Below are 21,291 nucleotides of genomic sequence, written 5' to 3'. Positions count from 1 at the left end.
TGTACTAGAACAACTACCGAAAATGAAAGTTTAAAGGAAATCTATCATCAAAATCAAGCATGGATAAACCAGGGGCACTTACTCTTACTCCTACCCAGAACCCTTCAGGTGCAATAGCAAAATTGGATAACAAATATATATGATTACTACAGTAACAGTGCCTGGATTTATGAGTAAGTGTTACTGGTTTATCATGATGGATATTGAAGTTAGATTTCCTTTAATTAGACCATAAATGAATATTTAATATTAATAATTATAGGCTTATTATGTATGAATGTAAAAATAAAGCTTGCTTCTTACCTTTTGTGTTTGCAGGGAAAAAATGATGAACCTCCCCAAATGTTTCTAACTCCTGTAAGTGTTCATGATAATGCAGGAGCAGTTATAAGGAATACTTCCTTAGGTGTCCAGGACATTGATACACCGGACAATGAACTCATTTTCATTGTTACAAAAACACCTGTTATTGGTAAGTCTTACTTATAAGTTGTATAGAAAGATTCTGGTATTGTTAGAATAGGGTAGTAGCTAGCTGTCAGGCTCGGTGGTAGTTGATCCTCTGTACCACCGCAGATGATGACGTAAGCCGACACCTGGGACCGGAGTCTAAGTAATACCCAGTTTTCACCACAGCCCGCCGCAAAGCAGGTTGGACTTGTTGCGGGGTGGTACCACCAGGTTGTTTCACAGGCGCGACTTTGTCCGCGGTGGCGGACAAAGCGTAGTACAGAAATGTAAGACAAACTCGTCGTTGGGGACAGGCAGGAGGTGGATACAGACAGCACAGGATCAGAGTCTGGGGCGTAGCGGGAGTTCAGGACATTTCAAACATTTTTTATCAACAAAAAACTGGCATCAGCAAAGACTGCAACTGTCAAGAGATCAGTTCTTAACAATCCAGTTGAAGTAGTGTTTTAACTGCGACGTGTGAATGCACCCTCAGCCTACATTCTGCCTCATACAATAATCTTTACAATAGTATAGGCAGTATATTATTTAAAACTACATAGTTATTTCAATTATTGCTAGTTCTTTCTTGTTTTAAACAAAGAAAATGCAAACCTTTATATAATTAATGAAAAAATGCTGTCGTTTTAGGACATTTACGCAGAAGGCAGTTTTACTCTGAACCATTGGATAATGGAAAGATCCTGTCCCAAGGCTCCTCTTTCACCTATCAGGATATTTTAGATGAGTTGATTGTGTACATTCCAGAGAGTGGGGCTTCACATTCAGATGAATTCAGGTTCTCTCTCTCAGATGGTCGATACACTAATACCGGGACTTTACATTTTACTATTGAACCAAAAAGAAAGGAACCTCCAAGATTGGCAGTAAACAGAGGCCTACAGATTTCAGCAGGTATGTCTAGTATATAAAAGCCATTAAACAACTTGATAAACATGAAGGAAGATTGGTCAAGCAAATGTGAAGAAAATATTTCTAATTACTTACTATAATTATTGTTTAATTATAGTTCATTGTTTAGTGAATGTCATTGTTCTGATTTGGAGAACCCGTCTTACAATCAGCTTATGGTACATATTTTTTTTTCTGATTTGCCACCATTACCCAGGCATAATATTTCTTGCTCTTTTTGTGAATTTAATCTAAAATACATATAACGTTCTGTGAAAAAAATTAGAACTCTATATTCTTCAAAAATTCCAATCAATCATGGCTTCTGCATTGACTTGAAGCAGCTGCATGTCATGCAAGCATGTGGTGGTATAAACCAGCAGCTCAATTTGTGTTAACAGTTTTGTCAATAGTAATTTTAGGTATTTATTGTTTGGGCTGGTCATATCTGCTTCCGAGTGACTATCTGTATTTTTATCTAGGCTCCACAGCTACAATCTCTGACCAACATTTAAAGGGAACTGATGTAGATTCAGATGATGCCAAGCTTCGATACATCATTAAAAGAGATCCAGCTGTGGGAAAGCTACAGATATCAAAGAATAATAACCTGGTGCCAATTTCCGTTAAAGGGCCAGTTACCAGCTTTACTCAGATGGATGTTAATAAAGGTACAAAATAATAATTTATTATGAGTGGTGAGTGTACCAGGGTGACCATATCAGCCCAGTGATACAGTGCATAGGTTTTGTTAATTGTTGCCCTCACTCCAATTCTTTCATCTTATTACTTTATTACTTTGTAATGTCTTGTTTTATTTGGATATGTACCCATTGATCTGTACAGCGCTGCAGAATATGATGTTGCTCTATGAACAAAGATTTATTATTGTAATTATTGTAAAACGGATTCATGCATGATATATGTTTGCCGTTGCTTCAACAATTTTACAGCACTGTGTGCAGTTGCCTCTCTCAGAACCTGGTAAGAGTGTGCCTTGGGGAACACCTTAGCTCACGCAGCTAAAGTGTTGAAATTAACAGAATAACCAAGTTCAACCATGTTTTCCCTTAAAGTATAAAAAGGTCAAAAACATACAGAATTAAAAAAAAAGTCTGCGTTATTTGATACTATTACAATAACCTCTCTCTGATTGTAGGATACATTCAGTATAAGCACAGTAAAGGAGAATCAGGAGGAAGTTTTTCCTTCAAATTTGAGGTAGTTGATTCAGAAAACAATACACTGATTGACCAATCTTTCTATATTAGTATATTGGGTAAGTATACACAGCATTTCTTTATAGATTCCAAAATGTACTGTTTCAGAATCTGTATTGCCATTTTGGAAAACATTCCTGTGTTGTAGAAATGACTAGTAACGTAGAGCTATTTTACTTGCTTTGCTTTTAGAAGACAGACTGCCGCCATCAATTACTGCCAACAGTGGTCTCACCTTGGATGAAAACACATGGAAAAAAATTACTACACAGCAATTGTCAGCTACAGATAGAGACAGTGAGCCCAGAGAACTGCTCTTCCGCATCACTAGGCAGCCCAGCCTTGGGCATCTGGAGCACATAAGCTCCCCAGGTACTGGATCACTTATAAACTCTTCAGATTGTCTGTGACATCGGAAAGGAGTGTTTGTTTAAGGGCATCTCATTATGCAAAATGCTTGTAATACAAAATAAATATTATGTAAACTAGTTAATTTACTATGTTATAAAAAAGTAGAAAAGCGGCAGCGCACCACTTGTTTCACTTTTCTTTTTGATATTAATATATGTGGATATATTGTACATAGACATGTTATATATGTTATTTAGATGCAATATTAAAGGGTAAAAAAATTTAAACACCTTTAAATTATGTAAATTTCACAGTTTGTCTCAAAATGTGCAAGCATTATTTCTAGATCTTAAATCTTCAATTTTGTATTGAATTCAGCAGGTTTTGTCACATTCATGCAACCAATTGTTAAGATAACCCTAAATTCAACTGTTCCTCCATATCTTCAACCCTCACTACCATATACTTGCAAGCTCAGCTTCTCTTTAAAAATATTAATTCCAAGATACACTAAATGCCTTTGGCTACTTTAGAAACCACAAAATAAATGTCTCTAAATGTGTTGTAATGGGATTGGGTATAGATCCTACCAGGGCCAGATTAAGGTTGGTGGGGGCCCCTGGGTTCAAAATCTGGTGGAGGCCCCCACTGAGTGCAGCGTGCATACACGTCCTCCTGCTCACTATCCACTATCCCCGCAGTAACTCCGCTACATACCGCCTTGTCCCCAGTAACACCGCTACATACAGCCACCTCACCCCTAGTAACACAGCTACGGACAGCTGCCTCGCCCCCAGTAACACAGCTACATACAGCCGCCTCATCACCAGTAACACAGCTACACACAGCCGCCTCACCCCCAGTAACACAGCTACATACAGCCGCCTCATCCCCAGTAACACATCTTTGTATCTACCTTCACCCCTACCAGATATGCAGTCCCATTTAACATACACCTCAGCCCGCACCAGACATGCAGTCCCACAGTTTATACAATTACACACATTTATACACTGATATATACACACCTTTATATACACACCGACGTGTTACCCGAATATTTCCGATTTGCGCCGATTGTACCTGAAATGCCCCGGGATTGTGGCGCACGCGATCGGATTGTGGCGCATCGGCGCCGGCTTGTGCGCGACGGAAATCGGGGGGCGTGGCCGAACGAAAACCCGACGTATTCGGCAAAACCGCCGCATTTAAAAACCGAAAAAGTGTCGCTTGGGAAGCGCTTACCTTCACCTGGTCCGAGATGGTGCATTCCGGCGCGTTGAGATGATTTTCAGTGCAGCGGAGGTGGACGGCGGAGGAACTGCCTTTATAGATCCCGGCCGGACCCGAATCCTGTGCAGAGAACGCGCCGCTGGATCGCGAATGGGCCGGGTAAGTAAATCTGCCCCATAAAGTTCTACACTCGTATGCTTGCACCCATATATATACACAAGTATACACACACATTTATGTACCCATATACATTTATACACTAATACACAGAGTATACACAAACTCCTAAAGCAGCAGTTCTCAACCTGTGGGTCGGGACCCCGGCGGGGGTCGAACGACCAAAACCGGGGGTCGCCTAAAGCCATTGGAGCCGCAATTTTATTGTGTTTTTACTGCGAGTTGCATGGTTTGGGGTCACCACAACATGAGGAACTGTATTGCGGGGTCACAGCATTAGAAAGGTTGAGAACCACTGTCCTAAAGTATATACACACATACAGTATATATGCATCACACATACGGCATACACATTATATATACACACATACAGTATACGCTGACCATATATACATATACATATAGTATAAAAACACCATATACACATGCTGCATATACATACAGCAAATACACACACATTCAGTATATACAGCATTTTCACACACATATGGGAAATACACACACACACACACATTCATTATACAGAGCATATATATACATACCATATACACAGCATATAAACATTAACATACATCATATATACATATACATATGCATATATTTAAATGTGCACATATATATGCTTATACAAATATTTGCGTGTATAAATACAGTATTTACATATATACACAGTATATACACATATATACAGTAGATGCATATATATATACAGTAGATGCAGATATACACAGTATATACACATATAGACAGTAGATGCATATATACATATGCACAGTATATACATATATACATACAGTATATAAATATATAGACATTAGATGCATATATACACACAATATACATCATATATATATACACACACAGATAAATACACATGTAATGTATACTTACCCTTTTAGGGTGATCGGCTGTCCCTTCAGGAGGGTGTTCGGGGGGTGCTTTTTGGGGGGGTTGTCGGTCGGTTGCTACTTGGGACAGGACGGCGGGGGGACGGGGGACGGAGGTCAACTGCATGTTTCTGGGAGGGTGGCGGTATCGGCAGCGGGATGCAGAGGATGGCTGCTTGTTCGAGGGGGGAACGGAGGACGGCTTCTTGCTCCGGCAGGGGGTGGAGGACGGAGGTCAACTGCATGTTCCGGTGGGGGGGGGGGGGCGGTATCGGCGGTGGGATGCGGAGGATGGCTGCTTGTTTGGGGGGTTCGAAGTTTTAAGCGGAGGACGGCTGGCGTGGGGGGATGCGGGGTAAGACTGCTTGTTCTGGCGGAGGGGGGGGGGGAGCGCGAGTGGGATTCCGAGCGGGCGGGGATGCCTGGCAATGCAGCTGGATGGACGGGCAGGGGGCGGATGGCTCGGCCATGCAGCTGAAGGGGGGGGGGGTAACTTGTGCCGGGGGGCGGACAGGTGGGCGGGGAGGGCTTGCAGGGGGATATGCGGGGAGGCGGTCACTTGTGCCGGGATCGGGCGGACGACTAAGGGAGGTGGCGGCTGAGGAGTCGGCCTGGTTGACGCAATCTGGTGGGGGCCCCCTGGGGGGCAAGATGGTGGGGGCCCCGGAGCTCGAGCCCGGGAGCCCCGCCTATAATCCGGCCCTGGATCCTACCATAGCCAATGATATAAAACATAAATACGTATTCTCTTGGCAAGCAGAAGAAATCACATACTTAGGTATTTACTTACCATCTAATCTCTCCACCATGTGCAGACATATCTATGGGATTTTTTTCTAAAATTACAACAAGAATTGTAGAGAAAAATAGGAAAAAATGTCTCACATACCCTTATATCCAGAAACTTGCTTTGAGGATAGTGGAGGCTTGTTTGGAGTGCCCACGTTTTGGAGTGCCCACGTTTTGGAGTGCCCACAAGAATTGGTAAACTGGAAATACAAACAGATTTAATGGATAGGCAGAATCAGCTGTATGACAGTCTTGCCAGGACTCTTATATATTAAAGAGTAACACTCAGGACATTCACATGAACTTACACAATGGGGCACATTTATTTACCCGGTCCTGTCGCGATCCAGCGGTGCATTCTACGTCGAGGATTCGGGTCTTCCGGCGATTCACTAAGGTAGTGTGCCCGATGTCCACCAGGTGTCGCTGCTGCGCCGAGGTCCGATGGAGTTTGGAGTTCACCATCCTATCCCGGGTGCATGTAAGTGCATGGCAAGCAACACAATTTTTTTTTTTTTAATTCTGCGGTTTGTCCGAATCAGTCGGGTTTTCCGACGGCCACGCCCCCCAATTTCCATCGCATGCAATCCGATCGTGTGCACCAAAAACCCGGGGCGATTCGGCACACAGGTAATTTTTCGGGAAACCCGACGAAAAAGAGCGATTCGGGCCCTTAGTAAATGACCCCCAATGAGTCAATCAGGATACAGAATCAATGTTACTGCTTGTATAGAGGTCTAGTGCTGAGCAAGGCAGGGAGGACAAAGAGCACTGGATCTCTGCATCATACAGTAACCTAATACATGACAAAGAAAAAGATATATTATGGGTGTGTTCACACATGGCAGTAATGTATGCATTTTCAAATGCATCAGAACAGCTGAGAAGAGGAGATTTTCCTGATTACACAGCTGTTAACATTGCATTTACAAAATGCAGGCACCATGACGTCAGCCACTCGCTAACATCATAGTGTGTGCCAATGCCGGTGCACCTAGTAGAACATCAGCGAGCGGCTGACATCACGATCCCTGCGACGGATGGTGCCGGGATACGGAGCCGAAGCCAGAGCATTGCTATATAGAAGAGGACCTGCCGAGGGGGCTGTTTTTTTTTTTTTCTTGACTTGAGTATAAGCCGAGGTGAGGTTTTTCAATAAAGGAATGTTAAAGAAAATTAATTACATATAGTAAGCAATATACCATGGTAAAAACACTGGACTGAAAGAGTAAGCATGATTTCAGATGGGTCTTTGTATTGTGTGGGTAGGGGGATTGTTATGAAAGTTTTTGTAATATATTTCATTAAGAAATTCTGCTTAGTTTGTAAAGAAACAGACTGAAAAGTTCCCCTTAGTTACAACGTGACTTTTATGTTGCCATGGCAAATCTGCACTATGGATCTCTCTACCCCCCACTCTTGTTTGTTACACAGCTACCCTTTCTGCTCCCTCCATAGCTGTAGTATGTAATGAGCATTATTTTCAGAAATCAAGCTGAAAGTGGAGGTTTATCATCAAGTTTCTAAGTTAAAACTGTTCTAGCTGCCTATTGAAACCAATCAAACAGCTGTGGGAAAATGAAAGCTGAGCTCTGATTGGTAGAACAGTTCTGCTCTAAGAGACTTATGATAAATATCCTCCTTAGTCTACATGCTGGAATATGGATCTCTTTTTACAAACAAAGCTGAATTTGTTAATGAAGTATATTAGAAATATGTTCAACCCCCTCCCCCCCCCCCAGAAAATATTTTTTTGTGTTATCTAAAATGAAGATTATAGCTTCATTTGGTGGAGTATTGTAAGGCTTTTTGTCTAACATTGTACTGTGTAACTTTAGAAATGTATAATGGCAAGCTTAAATATTAATGGGTTACAGTCCACAAGCCACATTACATCAGTCCAATGGAGGGACTATATAATTATCTATATGTGATAACACACAGCAACAGTCCCTTGCTCCTAGTTTTTAACTATATAAACTATAAAAATAGGATGGGTTTATAGTGAATTTAATCACCCTAAACTAATTGATAATGAATCTCCAGATTAGTTCCATAAGAATCCCCTCTTTAATATAGCATAGAGATTGTGTTCCTAGGTGCCACAAACTGTAACTAAAAAAGTGGTTTTCTCGAATTCTGTGGCATCAAGAACACATGACTTTTAAAGTCTGCCACTGTTATTACACCTATAACGCATGCTATCTGCACAGGATATGAGCAATAGCAACATATATAGCTGTATGGCACTCATCCATTAATAACAGGCGGAACCAAAAAAGGAAGTTATGTACAGTAAATTTATCTTTGAATATACTCCATTCAGCTTCTCTGTGCCCTCTCCTGTGGTGAGCAGTGTATCAGAAGTCCCATACACAGCGTACCTAAAGAAGACTGCACGTGATCGGGGTATTCAGGAATAAAGTACTGGACAGAAACCTTACTTTTGCTGCTGATTTACAATTGTTTTGTCACAGAGCAGAGGGAGCCTACACTTGAGTATATGAAAAGCAGAGAACATATAATCAACATCTAACAAGTTGCCCTATAAACCTTATTAATATCATTTTTAGGACCTACTCATAGAATGTGTTTTTACTTTATATAACAATGCCAATTCACAGATTTCCTCTTGGTTTTTTAGGTATCAAAATAAACAGCTTCAGCCAAGCAGATCTGGAGTCTCGAAGCATCCACTACATTCACACTAGTGCTGAAGAAAAACATGCCGATGATTTCTCCTTCACCGTCTCAGACGGAGTCAATGAGGTAGAATCATTTTTTGTTTTGTTCAATTTGCAATTTACAGGACATTTGTGCTTGTCTTGAGGTAAACAATAGGTCCAAAGCAGATTTCCCAAGGCACACATATTATTTTCTTTACTGTTTCAATCTGGCTGTGTCTTATCATTGTTTATTTGGCTGCTCAGATTCATCCTATTTCAATTCACATCTTCTAATGCCTTCAGCCAAGATTGTTGTTTTTCTTCAATATGTACTGTATACATGTAACCACAATTTAACTTGGCTTTATCAATCTTTAAATGTTTCTGTTTCTAAATTTGAATGTGGTTGTCTTTGTGGTGTGGTGTTTACGTCATCTCTTATATGTTTTACATTTTAGGTAGCTCAAACCTTTTACATCACCATCAATAAAGTGGATGACTCTTTACCTGTGGTACAGAATGTAGGAATGAGGGTGCAAGAAGGTGTTCGAAAAACTATTACAGAATTTGAACTGAAGGCCATTGATGCTGATACTGAGGTATGAGGATCTTGTGTTTACATGCTTGCTATATTATTTGGGTTATTCTATTTTCTTAAATGAGGGATACCCTATAATTGTTTGATTTTATATACAAAATACTTATGTAACACAATAGACTGTATGTGAATTACATTAAAGGGGCATTTCAGAAATATGAACGTCTGATGCAAAAACCCATGATGCTATAAATAAATGAATATAACAAAACTCAATGTCATTAGTCACATAATGGAGCTTAAATAGTTTGATTTCATGATTCACAGAATTTTATTGCCTCTCTTAAGTATGCAGAGTTATCACCAAGATGGTTGTCACTAGAAACTACATGTCCCATGATCCTTTAGTTCTCAGTAACTCCTCTAATGTTCTGCTCCCAGTGATGATGTAACATACTTTCTTGCTCTGTTACCATAGTAATGATGTATAACTGCCATCCCTGCACATCACTAAACACTGCCCATACTGGATGCACTGTAATCAACCGACTACAGCCAAACATAGTACTGATCACATGACCTACCCAGGCAGGTGCAGAACATGTGATTTGGACATGTGACCATCAGCCATCTTCTGGCCTGTGTCTGCTCCAAGCGGGGGAAATCAATGGACTGATTAAAGGGCCAGTAGCATTTTAATTCTTCATTACAGTGTATTTCCACAGCATTTTCTGCTTAGGGTAGCAATTTTTTTAAAAAAACAACTAATTACATATTAGCTTATATTTTAAGGACCCATTTGTATATGAATTATGCTGATTCCTGGAATAGCCCTTTAAGGGTTTCTGGAAGTTAATTTAGGCATACAACATAAATATAGATTGTTGGCTTTTTTTCTCACCTTTTAAACAGGCAGAATTGGTTACATTTACCATCGTGCAGCCACCTCGCTATGGAGTGATTGAACGCAGTACCAATGGTCAGAGCTATCGCCAGACATTTACTTTCACAATGGATGACATCTACCAGAATCGCATCAGCTACAATCATGATGGAAGTAATACTCTGAAGGACCGATTCTCCTTCACTGTGTCGGATGGAACTAACCCATTCTTTATTGTAGAAGAGGCAGGGAAAGAGGTAAGTTCTGTGATGTGCATTTTTTTAAACATTTTATAAACAATGAGCAAATAATTTAAATATATTTGCATAGATATCACAGATGAAGCTTTCAGCAGTCCACCATCATTCAGGTGCATTTTCTTACTGTGTCAAGTAAAGAAATTGGCTCCATGGATATTAGGTTCTTTTTGATAGTTGCTATAAATGCTGTCAACCCAATACAAGGGATTACTGAAGAGCAGTAATAAAGTACCGTATATACTCGAGTATAAGCCGACCCGAGTTTACCACCGAATTTTACCACCAAAAACTGGGAAAAACTACTGACTCGAGTATAAGCCGAGGGTGGGAATACAGCAAGCCCCTAGTAGTATACAGCAAGCCCCTAGTAGTATACAGCAAGCCCCTAGTAGTATACAGCAGCCCCTAGTAGTATACAGCAAGCGCCTAGTAGTATACAGCAGCCCCTAGTAGTATACAGCAAGCCCCTAGTAGTATACAGCAAGCCCCTAGTAGTATACAGCAAGCCCCTAGTAGTATACAGCAAGCCCCTAGTAGTATACAGCAAGCCCCTAGTAGTATACAGCAGCCCCTAGTAGTATACAGCAGCCTGCCCCCCCCCGCCCTTAAAAAAAATAAACTTAAATACTCACCCTCCGATGTCGGTGCGGCTTACCGTTGTCCCCGATGTCAGCGCGTCCCGTCTTCTTTCTTCTCCGCGGCTCCTCTTCTTTCTTCCGGCATGGACGCGGCCATGTTTTCTTCTAGCATGCGCGGCTGCTGCTGACGTCATAGTATGCGCGACCACAAAGAAAACATGGCTGCTTCCATGCCGGAAGAAAGAAGAAGAGCCGCGGAGAAGAAAGAAGACGGAACACGCTGACATCGGCGACATCGGTAAGCCGCGCCGGCATCGGGGAGCCGCGCTGACATCGGAGGGTGAGTATTTAAGTTTATTTTTTTTTAAGTGGGTAATTTTTTTTTTAAATAGACTCGTGTATAAGCCGAGGGGACGATTTTCAGCATATTTTTTGTGCTGAAAAACTCGGCTTATACACAAGTATATACGGTAAGTCCTGTAACTACCATTATTATAGAGGTTCACTGAAGGAGTAAATAGTCAATAAAATCGAACTTTTATTAGACATAGGTAAAATAATACCCTAAAGTTAAAAGCCAATTCAGATGCACAAATGTGAGGACCAGGATAAGGTGTCAACACAAGAATAATAGAGACTAAATGATCCAGGGTAATACCATATACGTGTATGCTGGACAGTAGAGATGGGCGAATCAATTCTTATGAAGTGGAATTTGTTTCGAATTTCAGGAAAACTTTGGTTCAGTTTGTGGAAACAATTCCCCCCACCCCTTTATTAGGAAAATGGCCGCGAGCACAACTTGTTAGATGGGCAGAGAACTCTGGGTAGTAGAAAGGAACACCCTCGATCACGTGTGCAGACACGTAAGCCAATCAGCGACCAGCAGGCTTATGTGATTTCACAGCCCTATATGAACAGACGGCCATTTGCAATCCGGTCAATTCACACTGCATGCGCTGTCTCTAGCGTCTAGCTGCTTGTACTCAGTAGCTGATGGAGTGATGTTTGATCAAAGTCGAGGGTGTCAGTTTTTGGGGTTCTGTATTCCCCACATTTCAATTCTTTTGTTGTTGCTAAAGTAGATATCAAGAAATCCGTGTGAAATCCACATAGTTGCTGCAGATTGTACCACTCTGTGGCCTACCATGTTGCTGCCAACTCTAGAATTTGTCATTGTGCCACTCTATGACCTCCTGCTGCTGCTGCCCACCTACACACACTGTGATTGTGCCACTCCATGACCTCCTGCTGCTGCCGCCACCTCCACACTTTGTCATTGTGCCACACTGTGGCCTACAATGTTGCTGCCACCTCCATAATTTGTCATTGTGCCACTCTGCGGCCTACTCATACTGCTGCCAACTGACCGATGTCTCCCTGGAACACCCTGTGATTTCCAAAATGTTGTTTTCACCCTCCGCCACTCTATGACGTTGCCACTATGTCTGGTTTTCCCCTATATTTCATCTGTCAGAAGGAATGAAAAGCTTCAGGATTGATCCTTACTTACTCCTGTGAAACCGATACAGCAAGCATCTCCATAGTGAAAATATCAGTGTAGGTCGCCCCCCGTGCCTCCTGTCCTGGACGCTTCCACCCTCTTGCCTACCCCACTTTTTTTTGCTTTCTATTTTATGTTTCTTTAGGGAGCCCCTTATGGGCACTTCAGTGAGTTTAGGGACTCCCTAGTAGTTTCTTTTCTTAACCCCATAAAATGGTGAGGGTACATAAAGAAATATACCAAGGGTTTCTCAACTGTAAATCTTATTACCAATTATGGCTTACACTTGGCTTATTGTTTGTAATGTTATAAGGACTGCTTTCCTGTTCTTGTTTGTACTCTTGCTACCAATAAAACAAATGTAAAAAAAAAAAAAGAAAGAAAATATCAGTGTAAAATGCCTGGGGAAAAGAGGATCAGGCATTTGGGTTTCAAATATATGCCTGGTATGTTTTTTATGAGTGCGAGTAAGCAGAAATAGTTTTGGGTCAGCGACTATGACTTTAGAGTTTACAAGTACAGGCAGTCCCCGGGTTACATACAAGATAGGGACTGTAGGTTTGTTCTTAAGTTGAATTTGTATGTAAGTCGAAACTGTATATTTTATCATTGTAGTTCCCGACAATTTTTTTTTTTGCCCCAGTGACAATTGGAGTTTCAAATTTTTTGCTGTAATAGGACCAAGAATTATCAATAAAGCTTCATTGCAGACAATTTTAAGCTGATTATTGCAATCTGGGACTATTTTAAAGCATCCAGAGAGCTTCACCAGAGGTCACAGTGGGCAGAGGGGTCCGTCTGTAACTATGGGTTGTCTGTAAGTCGGGTGTCCTTAAGTAGGGGACCGCCTGTATACTGACCAGGAATTTAGCCAAAACTGTTTGAGGGGTAGATTGGCACAGCTATGGTATAGTAAGACAATGCAGAAATGACACTGCAAACAATAATTTATCAGTGAAATGAAAAATGTTTAAAACTCATGATTTTTTATGGAGATGCAATCTCACAGATTTCCTGTTATTTCAGAAATACTAAATTCCCCAGCACTGCTGGGAGAGGTGATTTTGCAATTAAGCATTTTCATTATGCAAGGTTTTTGATAAATATATTTACCTAATGCTTTCAGATTGTAACTGCAGCACCTCAAAGATTTAAAGTAGATATCCTTCCAGTCGACGATGGAACACCGAGAATAATTACCAACTTAGGACTTCAATGGTTGGAATACATGGATGGAAAGGTAATATGAGCTGATATGACCAGTCTGTTAGAATCAGGCTTAGGTTCATCTATGTCAAATGTTAATTACCTTAAGTATCAGGAAGCTCCTTTATGTTATCTTTGAGTTCGGTTCTTTATGTGCTTTTTTTGTGTATTTATAAAGACTGGAGTAATATGACAATATTACAATATGAGAAATGTGCCCATAAACTTTAGGAGATTGCAGGTTGAAGGATTTTCTAATATTTTCTTTGTATTTGAACTTTACTTACTTGAACACTAAGCCTAGAAACAAACGATAAATGTTGTCAACACAGGTGCAAAGTATCACTATAGTAGAGAAAACAAGAAGCGGCACTCACCGGACTCGTGCAGAAGATTTATTCAGAGACACAGAGTACAGACGTTGGACATGGTGCAGACCGCGGCAAGCGACGGGCCGTTTCGCGCCTGTGTGGCGCTTTCTCAAGGTAGGCTTGAGAAAGCGCCACACAGGCGCGAAACGGCCCGTCGCTTTCCGCGGTCTGCACCATGTCCAACGTCTGTACTCTGTGTCTCTGAATAAATCTTCTGCACGAGTCCGGTGAGTGCCGCTTCTTGTTTTCTCTACTATAGTGATATTATCCGAGTATCCTACTTACCAGCTGAGCACCACCGGAGTGCAACCTTGATCCTTGACTGGAGAAGGACGCTAAGGAGAGAATTGTCCTCAAGGGGTAGTGCAGGGTATTCACTTCATTGTATATACAGGTGAAAAGTGTTATTTAGTTTAAATGCCAAACTTTGTGCAACCATAAAGCTCAACTTGTAATGTTCACTTGCTTGGTGCTTTGTAAAAATCTGCAATATTTGAATTTTTTGCAGGCATCTAATTACATTACAAAGAAGGAACTTCTGACTATAGACCCAGACACTGATGACAAGCAACTAACTTATGAAATTTTAAGTGGGCCTACACATGGCTATCTGGAAAACAAGCTAAAACCTGGGGTACTTCTTACTACTTTTACACAAGGTATAACGTTTTGACAATAATATTTAATGTTATACCACAATAAGCATTACTTTCTTTCTTTTTTTTTTTACATTTGATTTGTTCTCTAAATATTTCTACAAGTGAATCTTTGTAAATTATCTTGCATAAGAATGTGTTCAGAAGACCAGTGCCATCAAAAGATCACTTTAATTTATAATCTATAAGGATAATATTGTATCTATTTCGTTAGTAAGGGAAACCTAGTGTCTCATATTAGGTTTTAAAAGCAATTGAAAGAAAAAATAAGAATAAAGATGTAAGAAAACGAAGAAATACATTTTAATTTACATATTGCACACCCTGACATTTTCTAAAAGTGTTTAACTCGCTGTGGACATATTCTGTAAATGGAATCCACTTAAGGCAAAATGCTCTCGAACTGGACTGTCCTTCTGTCTTTGTGGTTTTTTACCATTACCATTGTTGTTTTTATTTTATAGTTTATGGTAATGCATATACTTCACATTAGTGTTTATTAAAGGGGTTTTCCCACGAATACAAGTTCGGCCCTATCCACGGGATAGGGCTTAACTTGCTGATCAGTGGGGGACTCAGTGCTGAGACCGCCCCTCGTCGCTCCATAAGAGAAATGGAGAAGACGGCCATGCAGGATCATTCTGCTCCATTATTCTCTATGGAGCTGAAAGAGAAAGCGGAGTGCAGCGCTCGGCACTTTCTGTCAGCTCCATAGAGGTTAATGGAGCAGAACAGTCCATGCGTGGCCATCTGCTCCATTAGTCTGAGAAGCAGCGAGGGGTCCTTTAGACCCCTCATTTTTGCAATCTGCGGGGGTACCCGCAGACCCCCACTAATCAGCAAGTTAGGCCCTATCCCGTGGATAGGGCCTAACGTGTCTTCGTGGGAAAACCCCTTTAACTGTAAGAGTAAGGGTCTGACTCAGCTGGTTACATTTTAATAAACAGCATGGGATAGTAAGTTTATTCTAATGTGTTTGATCAATAAGTTCTTATGTTCCTTATATTAGTTTATAATATATATTTTTTGCATCCATCAGAGGAAATTAACCTGGGCTTGATAAGTTATATACTGAATGAATCCAAGTACAAGGAAACCATGGATAACTTTAAATTTCTAGTTAAAGACAGTAAGCCAAATGTGGTCAGTGACAACATGTTCCACATACAGTGGTCGCTGATCAGTTTCACCCATGTAAGGTAAGTCAGCTGCAGTACAAAATCCTCATTACATACAGTATAAATGGCAAGCCTCTTATTAATATTATTCAAAATAATATATGACTACGATTGCTAATGAATGTCAATGATTTTTATAGCCAAGTCTTACTATTATAATAGGAGGGTTTAAAACCCCTTCTTTCATATTAATATAAAAATATGCTGTAATAGAACATGTTCTATTGAACGTATTCTCTGTAAAACCCCATAAAATAACCCCATAAAAAATTTCTGTGGATACACTTTCTTTTAATCCTGTACATGTACAATATAGCAAATACAAATTAGTGTACTTTAGGGTTACTAGAAATGTAAAGGAAATCTACCGTCTGATTCATACCTTATAAACAGTGTCAATGACTAAAACCATTTTGCATTTCGATGCAGGCTTTGTGTGGTAAAAGTATTAAATATTTCAATAAATTAATATTTCCAGTCCTCTTGTTTCTGATAATTACATTTACATATGTAGCCAAAGCCAGCAATAAGCTCACCTTTTGTAATACCAACCCTCATTTGCAGATCTAAATGACACTTTAGAAGTCTTTAGATCTGGAGCTCGTTCCAGGATGAGATAAAGAAAACCACACCTCCTTTAGCTACCTTGTAAGACAGCTCCTTTGACATCAAGCATGATCTACTAGAGGCCTTATGACATGATGCGGGATTAAATCCAAACCAGTAAATTAATCCAGAAGGAACAGATTCCCAATTGCAGACAGTGCTGTTTCGACCTGGTTGGGTCTCTTCGATGGAATGAGAAGCCTTTGACTAGGGTGAGGAAGAAAAAAGTTCTCTTTATGGAGACTGCCAATCAAGGCCGTCGTGTAAGTGTGTGGAGACTTCTAGCCATTGATGCTCCAGTAGGGGGATTCTGGGAAAATATGCAAAGTTTTCCAAGATGGAATAAGGAAAACCACGCCTTTTTTTAGCTACCTTCTAAGGCAGCTCCCTTGACATCAAGCATAACCTACAAGAGGTTTTAATCATGTGGAATTAAAACCAAACTCTGTCTACAGTTGGGAATATGTTCCTTCTGAAATAGATATACTGGTTCGGTTTTAATCTCGCATCATGGCATAAGTCCTCTTATAAGGCCTAGTGGAGCATCAATAAATCTCCCGCATGATCTTAGTTATGAGGTCCCATTAACAGAATATGATCAGGGAAGCTAGCTCTGTCATCCTTGCAAATCTTGAGTAGATTGGACTCCAGAACCCCACTATATCACCGAACATCACTATTCTTTGGCATTGACCCCTTTTTTGTATTCTATGCTGTTAATGGTAACAAGAATTGGCGGTAATGGCACAATATTTCAATGGCATGGGAACATCCCATTCTCAGTGATATCCATTGTCAGTCATCTTGAGACTCTACCTGGAAGGCTGCCCAAAAGTGCTTCTAGCTGAAGTCTCAGTCAAACATCTGCTGCTATTTTGTTAGTAAGGCTATTTGTTCCATTCTTTTTTATTATTATAACTGTTTGTGTACGTGATATATGTATATATTTTTATAACTTTTTTTTTACAATTGCATATTTTATATATGCACTGTACTTTTCGTATATGACATTTTTAAACTTAACAAGTTTCTGCTTCTAGCCTTAGAATATATACCACTACTATAAACCATTTCTTAGTGATTGTATTGATAATTTTGTAATGGTAATTCTATAATTTGGGTTTCTAAATTGGGACTTATGTAGTCAGGCGCCTATTTGCCTTTTAATGTGAATTATTTATATAAAGATAGGTAGAGGCAGCGAGGAAATGATTGCCAGGAAAGTAAAATTTAGAATAAAGACGGCATCTTGCGAAGGTGGGCAAGCTTTGTATGCTTTAAGGCTGTCTAGTGTAGGTGCACCCTGTGAGGTAACTCGAGGGTAGGCGATTCGTCACAACTTGTAATACTTTTTTATGGCCATTTTTTCATTAAAAAAATGCTCTAGATTTATACTAATAAGCCGAAAGGGCATGTTATTGACACCGGAGCCTAGAGACACCCTCCTCCCTCCCCGTTGACTAGAAGCTCCTATCTTTAAAAACATCTTGCTTCAAATCCTGCATTAGGGTGCAAAATGGATTCAGTTGGCGATCCTGCTTTATAAGGCTTGTGCTTCTAAGTGGCTTGTGGAAATATGTAGAGTTTCAACAAGTAGAGTTTATGTGTGTTAAGACTGAATCTGGGCTTTGGGTGATTGTGGTTTATGTAGATAAAATTCTATCAAGACATTTTTACCAGTGTCACAATTTAAATGAGTTTTTTCTTTCTTTCTTTGCCTGGCCTGCTAATTGGGAGGACGGATTAGTGTGCACAGGTGATAAATTAAGGGGTAGCATCTCTGTTTTGAGTGCTTGTGCTCATTTTGGCTTGTGCATCTAAGTGGCTTCTGGAAATGTATAGAATATACACTCACCGGCCACTTTATTAGGTACACCATGCTAGTAACGGGTTGGACCCCCTTTTGCCTTCAGACCTGCCTCAATTCTTCGTGGCATAGATTCAACAAGGTGCTGGAAGCATTCCTCAGAGATTTTGGTCCATATTGACATGATAGCATCACACAGTTGCCGCAGATTTGTCGGCTGCACATCCATGATGCGAATCTCCCGTTCCACCACATCCCAAAGATGCTCTATTGGATTGAGATCTGGTGACTGTGGAGGCCATTTGAGTACAGTGAACTCATTGCCATGTTCAAGAAACCAGTCTGAGATGATTCCAGCTTTATGACATGGCGCATTATCCTGCTGAAAGTAGCCATCAGATGTTGGGTACATTGTGGTCATAAAGGGATGGACATGGTCAGCAACAATACTCAGGTAGGCTGTGGCGTTGCAACGATGCTCAATTGGTACCAAGGGGCCCAAAGAGTGCCAAGAAAATATTCCCCACACCATGACACCACCACCACCAGCCTGAACCGTTGATACAAGGCAGGATGGATCCATGCTTTCATGTTGTCGACGCCAAATTCTGACCCTACCATCCGAATGTCGCAGCAGAAATCGAGACTCATCAGACCAGGCAACGTTTTTCCAATCTTCTACTGTCCAATTTCAATGAGCTTGTGCAAATTGTAGCCTCAGTTTCCTGTTCTTAGCTGAAAGGAGTGGCACCCGATGTGGTCTTCTGCTGCTGTAGCCCATCTGCCTCAAAGTTCGACGTACTGTGCGTTCAGAGATGCTCTTCTGCCTACCTTGGTTGTAACGGGTGGCAATTTGAGTCACAGTTGCCTTTCTATCAGCTCGAACCAGTCTGCCCATTCTCCTCTGACCTCTGGCATCAACAAGGCATTTCCGCCCACAGAACTGCCGCTCACTGGATGTTTTTTCTTTTTCGGACCATTCTCTGTAAACCCTAGAGATGGTTGTGCGTGAAAATCCCAGTAGATCAGCAGTTTCTGAAATACTCAGACCAGCTCTTCTGGCACCAACAACAATGCCACGTTCACAGGCACTCAAATCACCTTTCTTCTCCATACTGATGCTCGGTTTGAACTGCAGGAGATTGTCTTGACCATGTCTACATGCCTAAATACTCTGAGTTGCCGCCATGTGATTGGCTGATTAGAAATTAAGTGTTAACGAGCAATTGGACAGGTGTACCTAATAAAGTGGCCGGTAAGTGTATATATATATATATATATATATATATATATATATATATATATATATATATATATATATATATATTTTAATTTTTTTTTTTTTTATGATGCTAATGAGCCGGAATCGTTTTTGATGGTGTTGCCAGAGCTTCTCCAAGCTCCAGATTCAAAGGCTGTTATACTGTGCAGGAGCCCTTCCCCTTCCAACTGTGTGCTGGAATTTCCTGTGCTGCAGTGAAATTACATCTGCTGAGGAAGGAGAAGGAGGGGGAGACGGCCTTTAAAGCTGCAGCATGGAAAGGCTCTGGACACCACCTCATTGCCCTTTCAGGCTCATTAGCAAAACTTTAAAAATTGATTTTAGAAGGTAGGAGGTCATGGATAACAAATATAAGAAGATTATCACAGTCACAGTGCCTGGATCTATGAGTAAAACTCCCTGGTTTATCCATACTTGATTTTGATGGTATATTTCATTTAAAAGGAAATCAAATTAGCTACATATACACTCACCGGCCACTTTATTAGGTACACCTGTCCAACTGCTCGTTAACACTTAATTTCTAATCAGCCAATCACATGGCGGCATGTAGACATGGTCAAGACAATCTCCTGCAGTTCAAACCGAGCATCAGTATGGAGAAGAAAGGTGATTTGAGTGCCTGTGAACGTGGCATGGTTGTTGGTGCCAGAAGAGCTGGTCTGAGTATTTCAGAAACTGCTGATCTACTGGGATTTTCACGCACAACCATCTCTAGGGTTTACAGAGAATGGTCCGAAAAAGTAAAAACATCCAGTGAGCGGCAGTTCTGTGGGCGGAAATGCCTTGTTGATGCCAGAGGTCAGAGGAGAATGGGCAGACTGGTTCGAGCTGATCGAAAGGCAACAGTGACTCAAATCGCCACCCGTTACAACCAAGGTAGGCAGAAGAGCATCTCTGAACACACAGAACGTTGAACTTTGACGCAGATGGGCTACAGCAGCAGAAGACCACACCGGGTGCCACTCCTTTCAGCTAAGAACAGGAAACTGAGGCTACAATTTGCACAAGCTCATCGAAATTGGACAGTAGAAGATTGGAAAAACGTTGCCTGGTCTGATGAGTCTCGATTTCTGCTGCGACATTCGGATGGTAGGGTCAGAATTTGGAGTCAACAACATGAAAGCATGGATCCATCCTGCCTTGTATCAACGGTTCAGGCTGGTGGTGGTGGTGTCATGGTGTGGGGAATATTTTCTTGGCACTCAACGCCACAGCCTACCTGAGTATTGTTGCTGACCATGTCCATCCCTTTATGACCACAATGTACCCAACATCTGATGGCTACTTTCAGCAGGATAATGCGCCATGTCATAAAGCTGGAATCATCTCAGACTGGTTTCTTGAACATGACAATGAACTCACTGTACTCAAATGGCCTCCACAGTCACCAGTTCTCAATCCAATAGAGCATCTTTGGGATGTGGTGGAACGGGAGATTCGCATCATGGATGTGCAGCCGACAAATCTGCGGCAACTGTGCGATGCCATCATGTCAATATGGACCAAAATCTCTGAGGAATGCTTCCAGCACCTTGTTGAATCTATGCCACGAAGAATTGAGGCAGTTCTGAAGGCAAAAGGGGGTCCAACCCGTTACTAGCATGGTGTACCTAATAAAGTGGCCGGTGAGTGTATATACACATACACAAAATGTAAAAAGCGAGATCACACTGTGTTCTGTGTGCTGCCAGGGACAAGCGGCTGCGCGCACTCGGCACTGCAGACACATGATAC

At 41.1% G+C, this 21,291-nt stretch overlaps 1 protein-coding gene across 1 annotated transcript in view; it reads left to right on the top strand.

Moving 5' to 3' along the window:
* FRAS1 (Fraser extracellular matrix complex subunit 1) overlaps positions 1–21,291 on the top strand; it is a 340,675-nt gene that overhangs the window by 266,765 nt on the left and 52,619 nt on the right. Inside the window, exons 43-53 of the mRNA XM_072115515.1 lie at positions 319–472; positions 1,102–1,365; positions 1,845–2,033; positions 2,522–2,641; positions 2,775–2,954; positions 8,664–8,788; positions 9,144–9,284; positions 10,136–10,363; positions 13,575–13,688; positions 14,534–14,684; positions 15,721–15,880. Of these exons, the coding sequence (XP_071971616.1) occupies positions 319–472; positions 1,102–1,365; positions 1,845–2,033; positions 2,522–2,641; positions 2,775–2,954; positions 8,664–8,788; positions 9,144–9,284; positions 10,136–10,363; positions 13,575–13,688; positions 14,534–14,684; positions 15,721–15,880 (1,826 nt within the window). The remainder of the gene's footprint in view (positions 1–318; positions 473–1,101; positions 1,366–1,844; positions 2,034–2,521; positions 2,642–2,774; positions 2,955–8,663; positions 8,789–9,143; positions 9,285–10,135; positions 10,364–13,574; positions 13,689–14,533; positions 14,685–15,720; positions 15,881–21,291) is intronic.

Source organism: Engystomops pustulosus, chromosome 1, assembly GCF_040894005.1.
Source record: "Engystomops pustulosus chromosome 1, aEngPut4.maternal, whole genome shotgun sequence".
NCBI classification, from domain to species: Eukaryota; Metazoa; Chordata; class Amphibia; order Anura; family Leptodactylidae; genus Engystomops; species Engystomops pustulosus.
The sequence above is the reverse complement of the archived record's forward strand: the minus strand, read 5'-3'. Positions and strand labels throughout refer to the sequence as shown.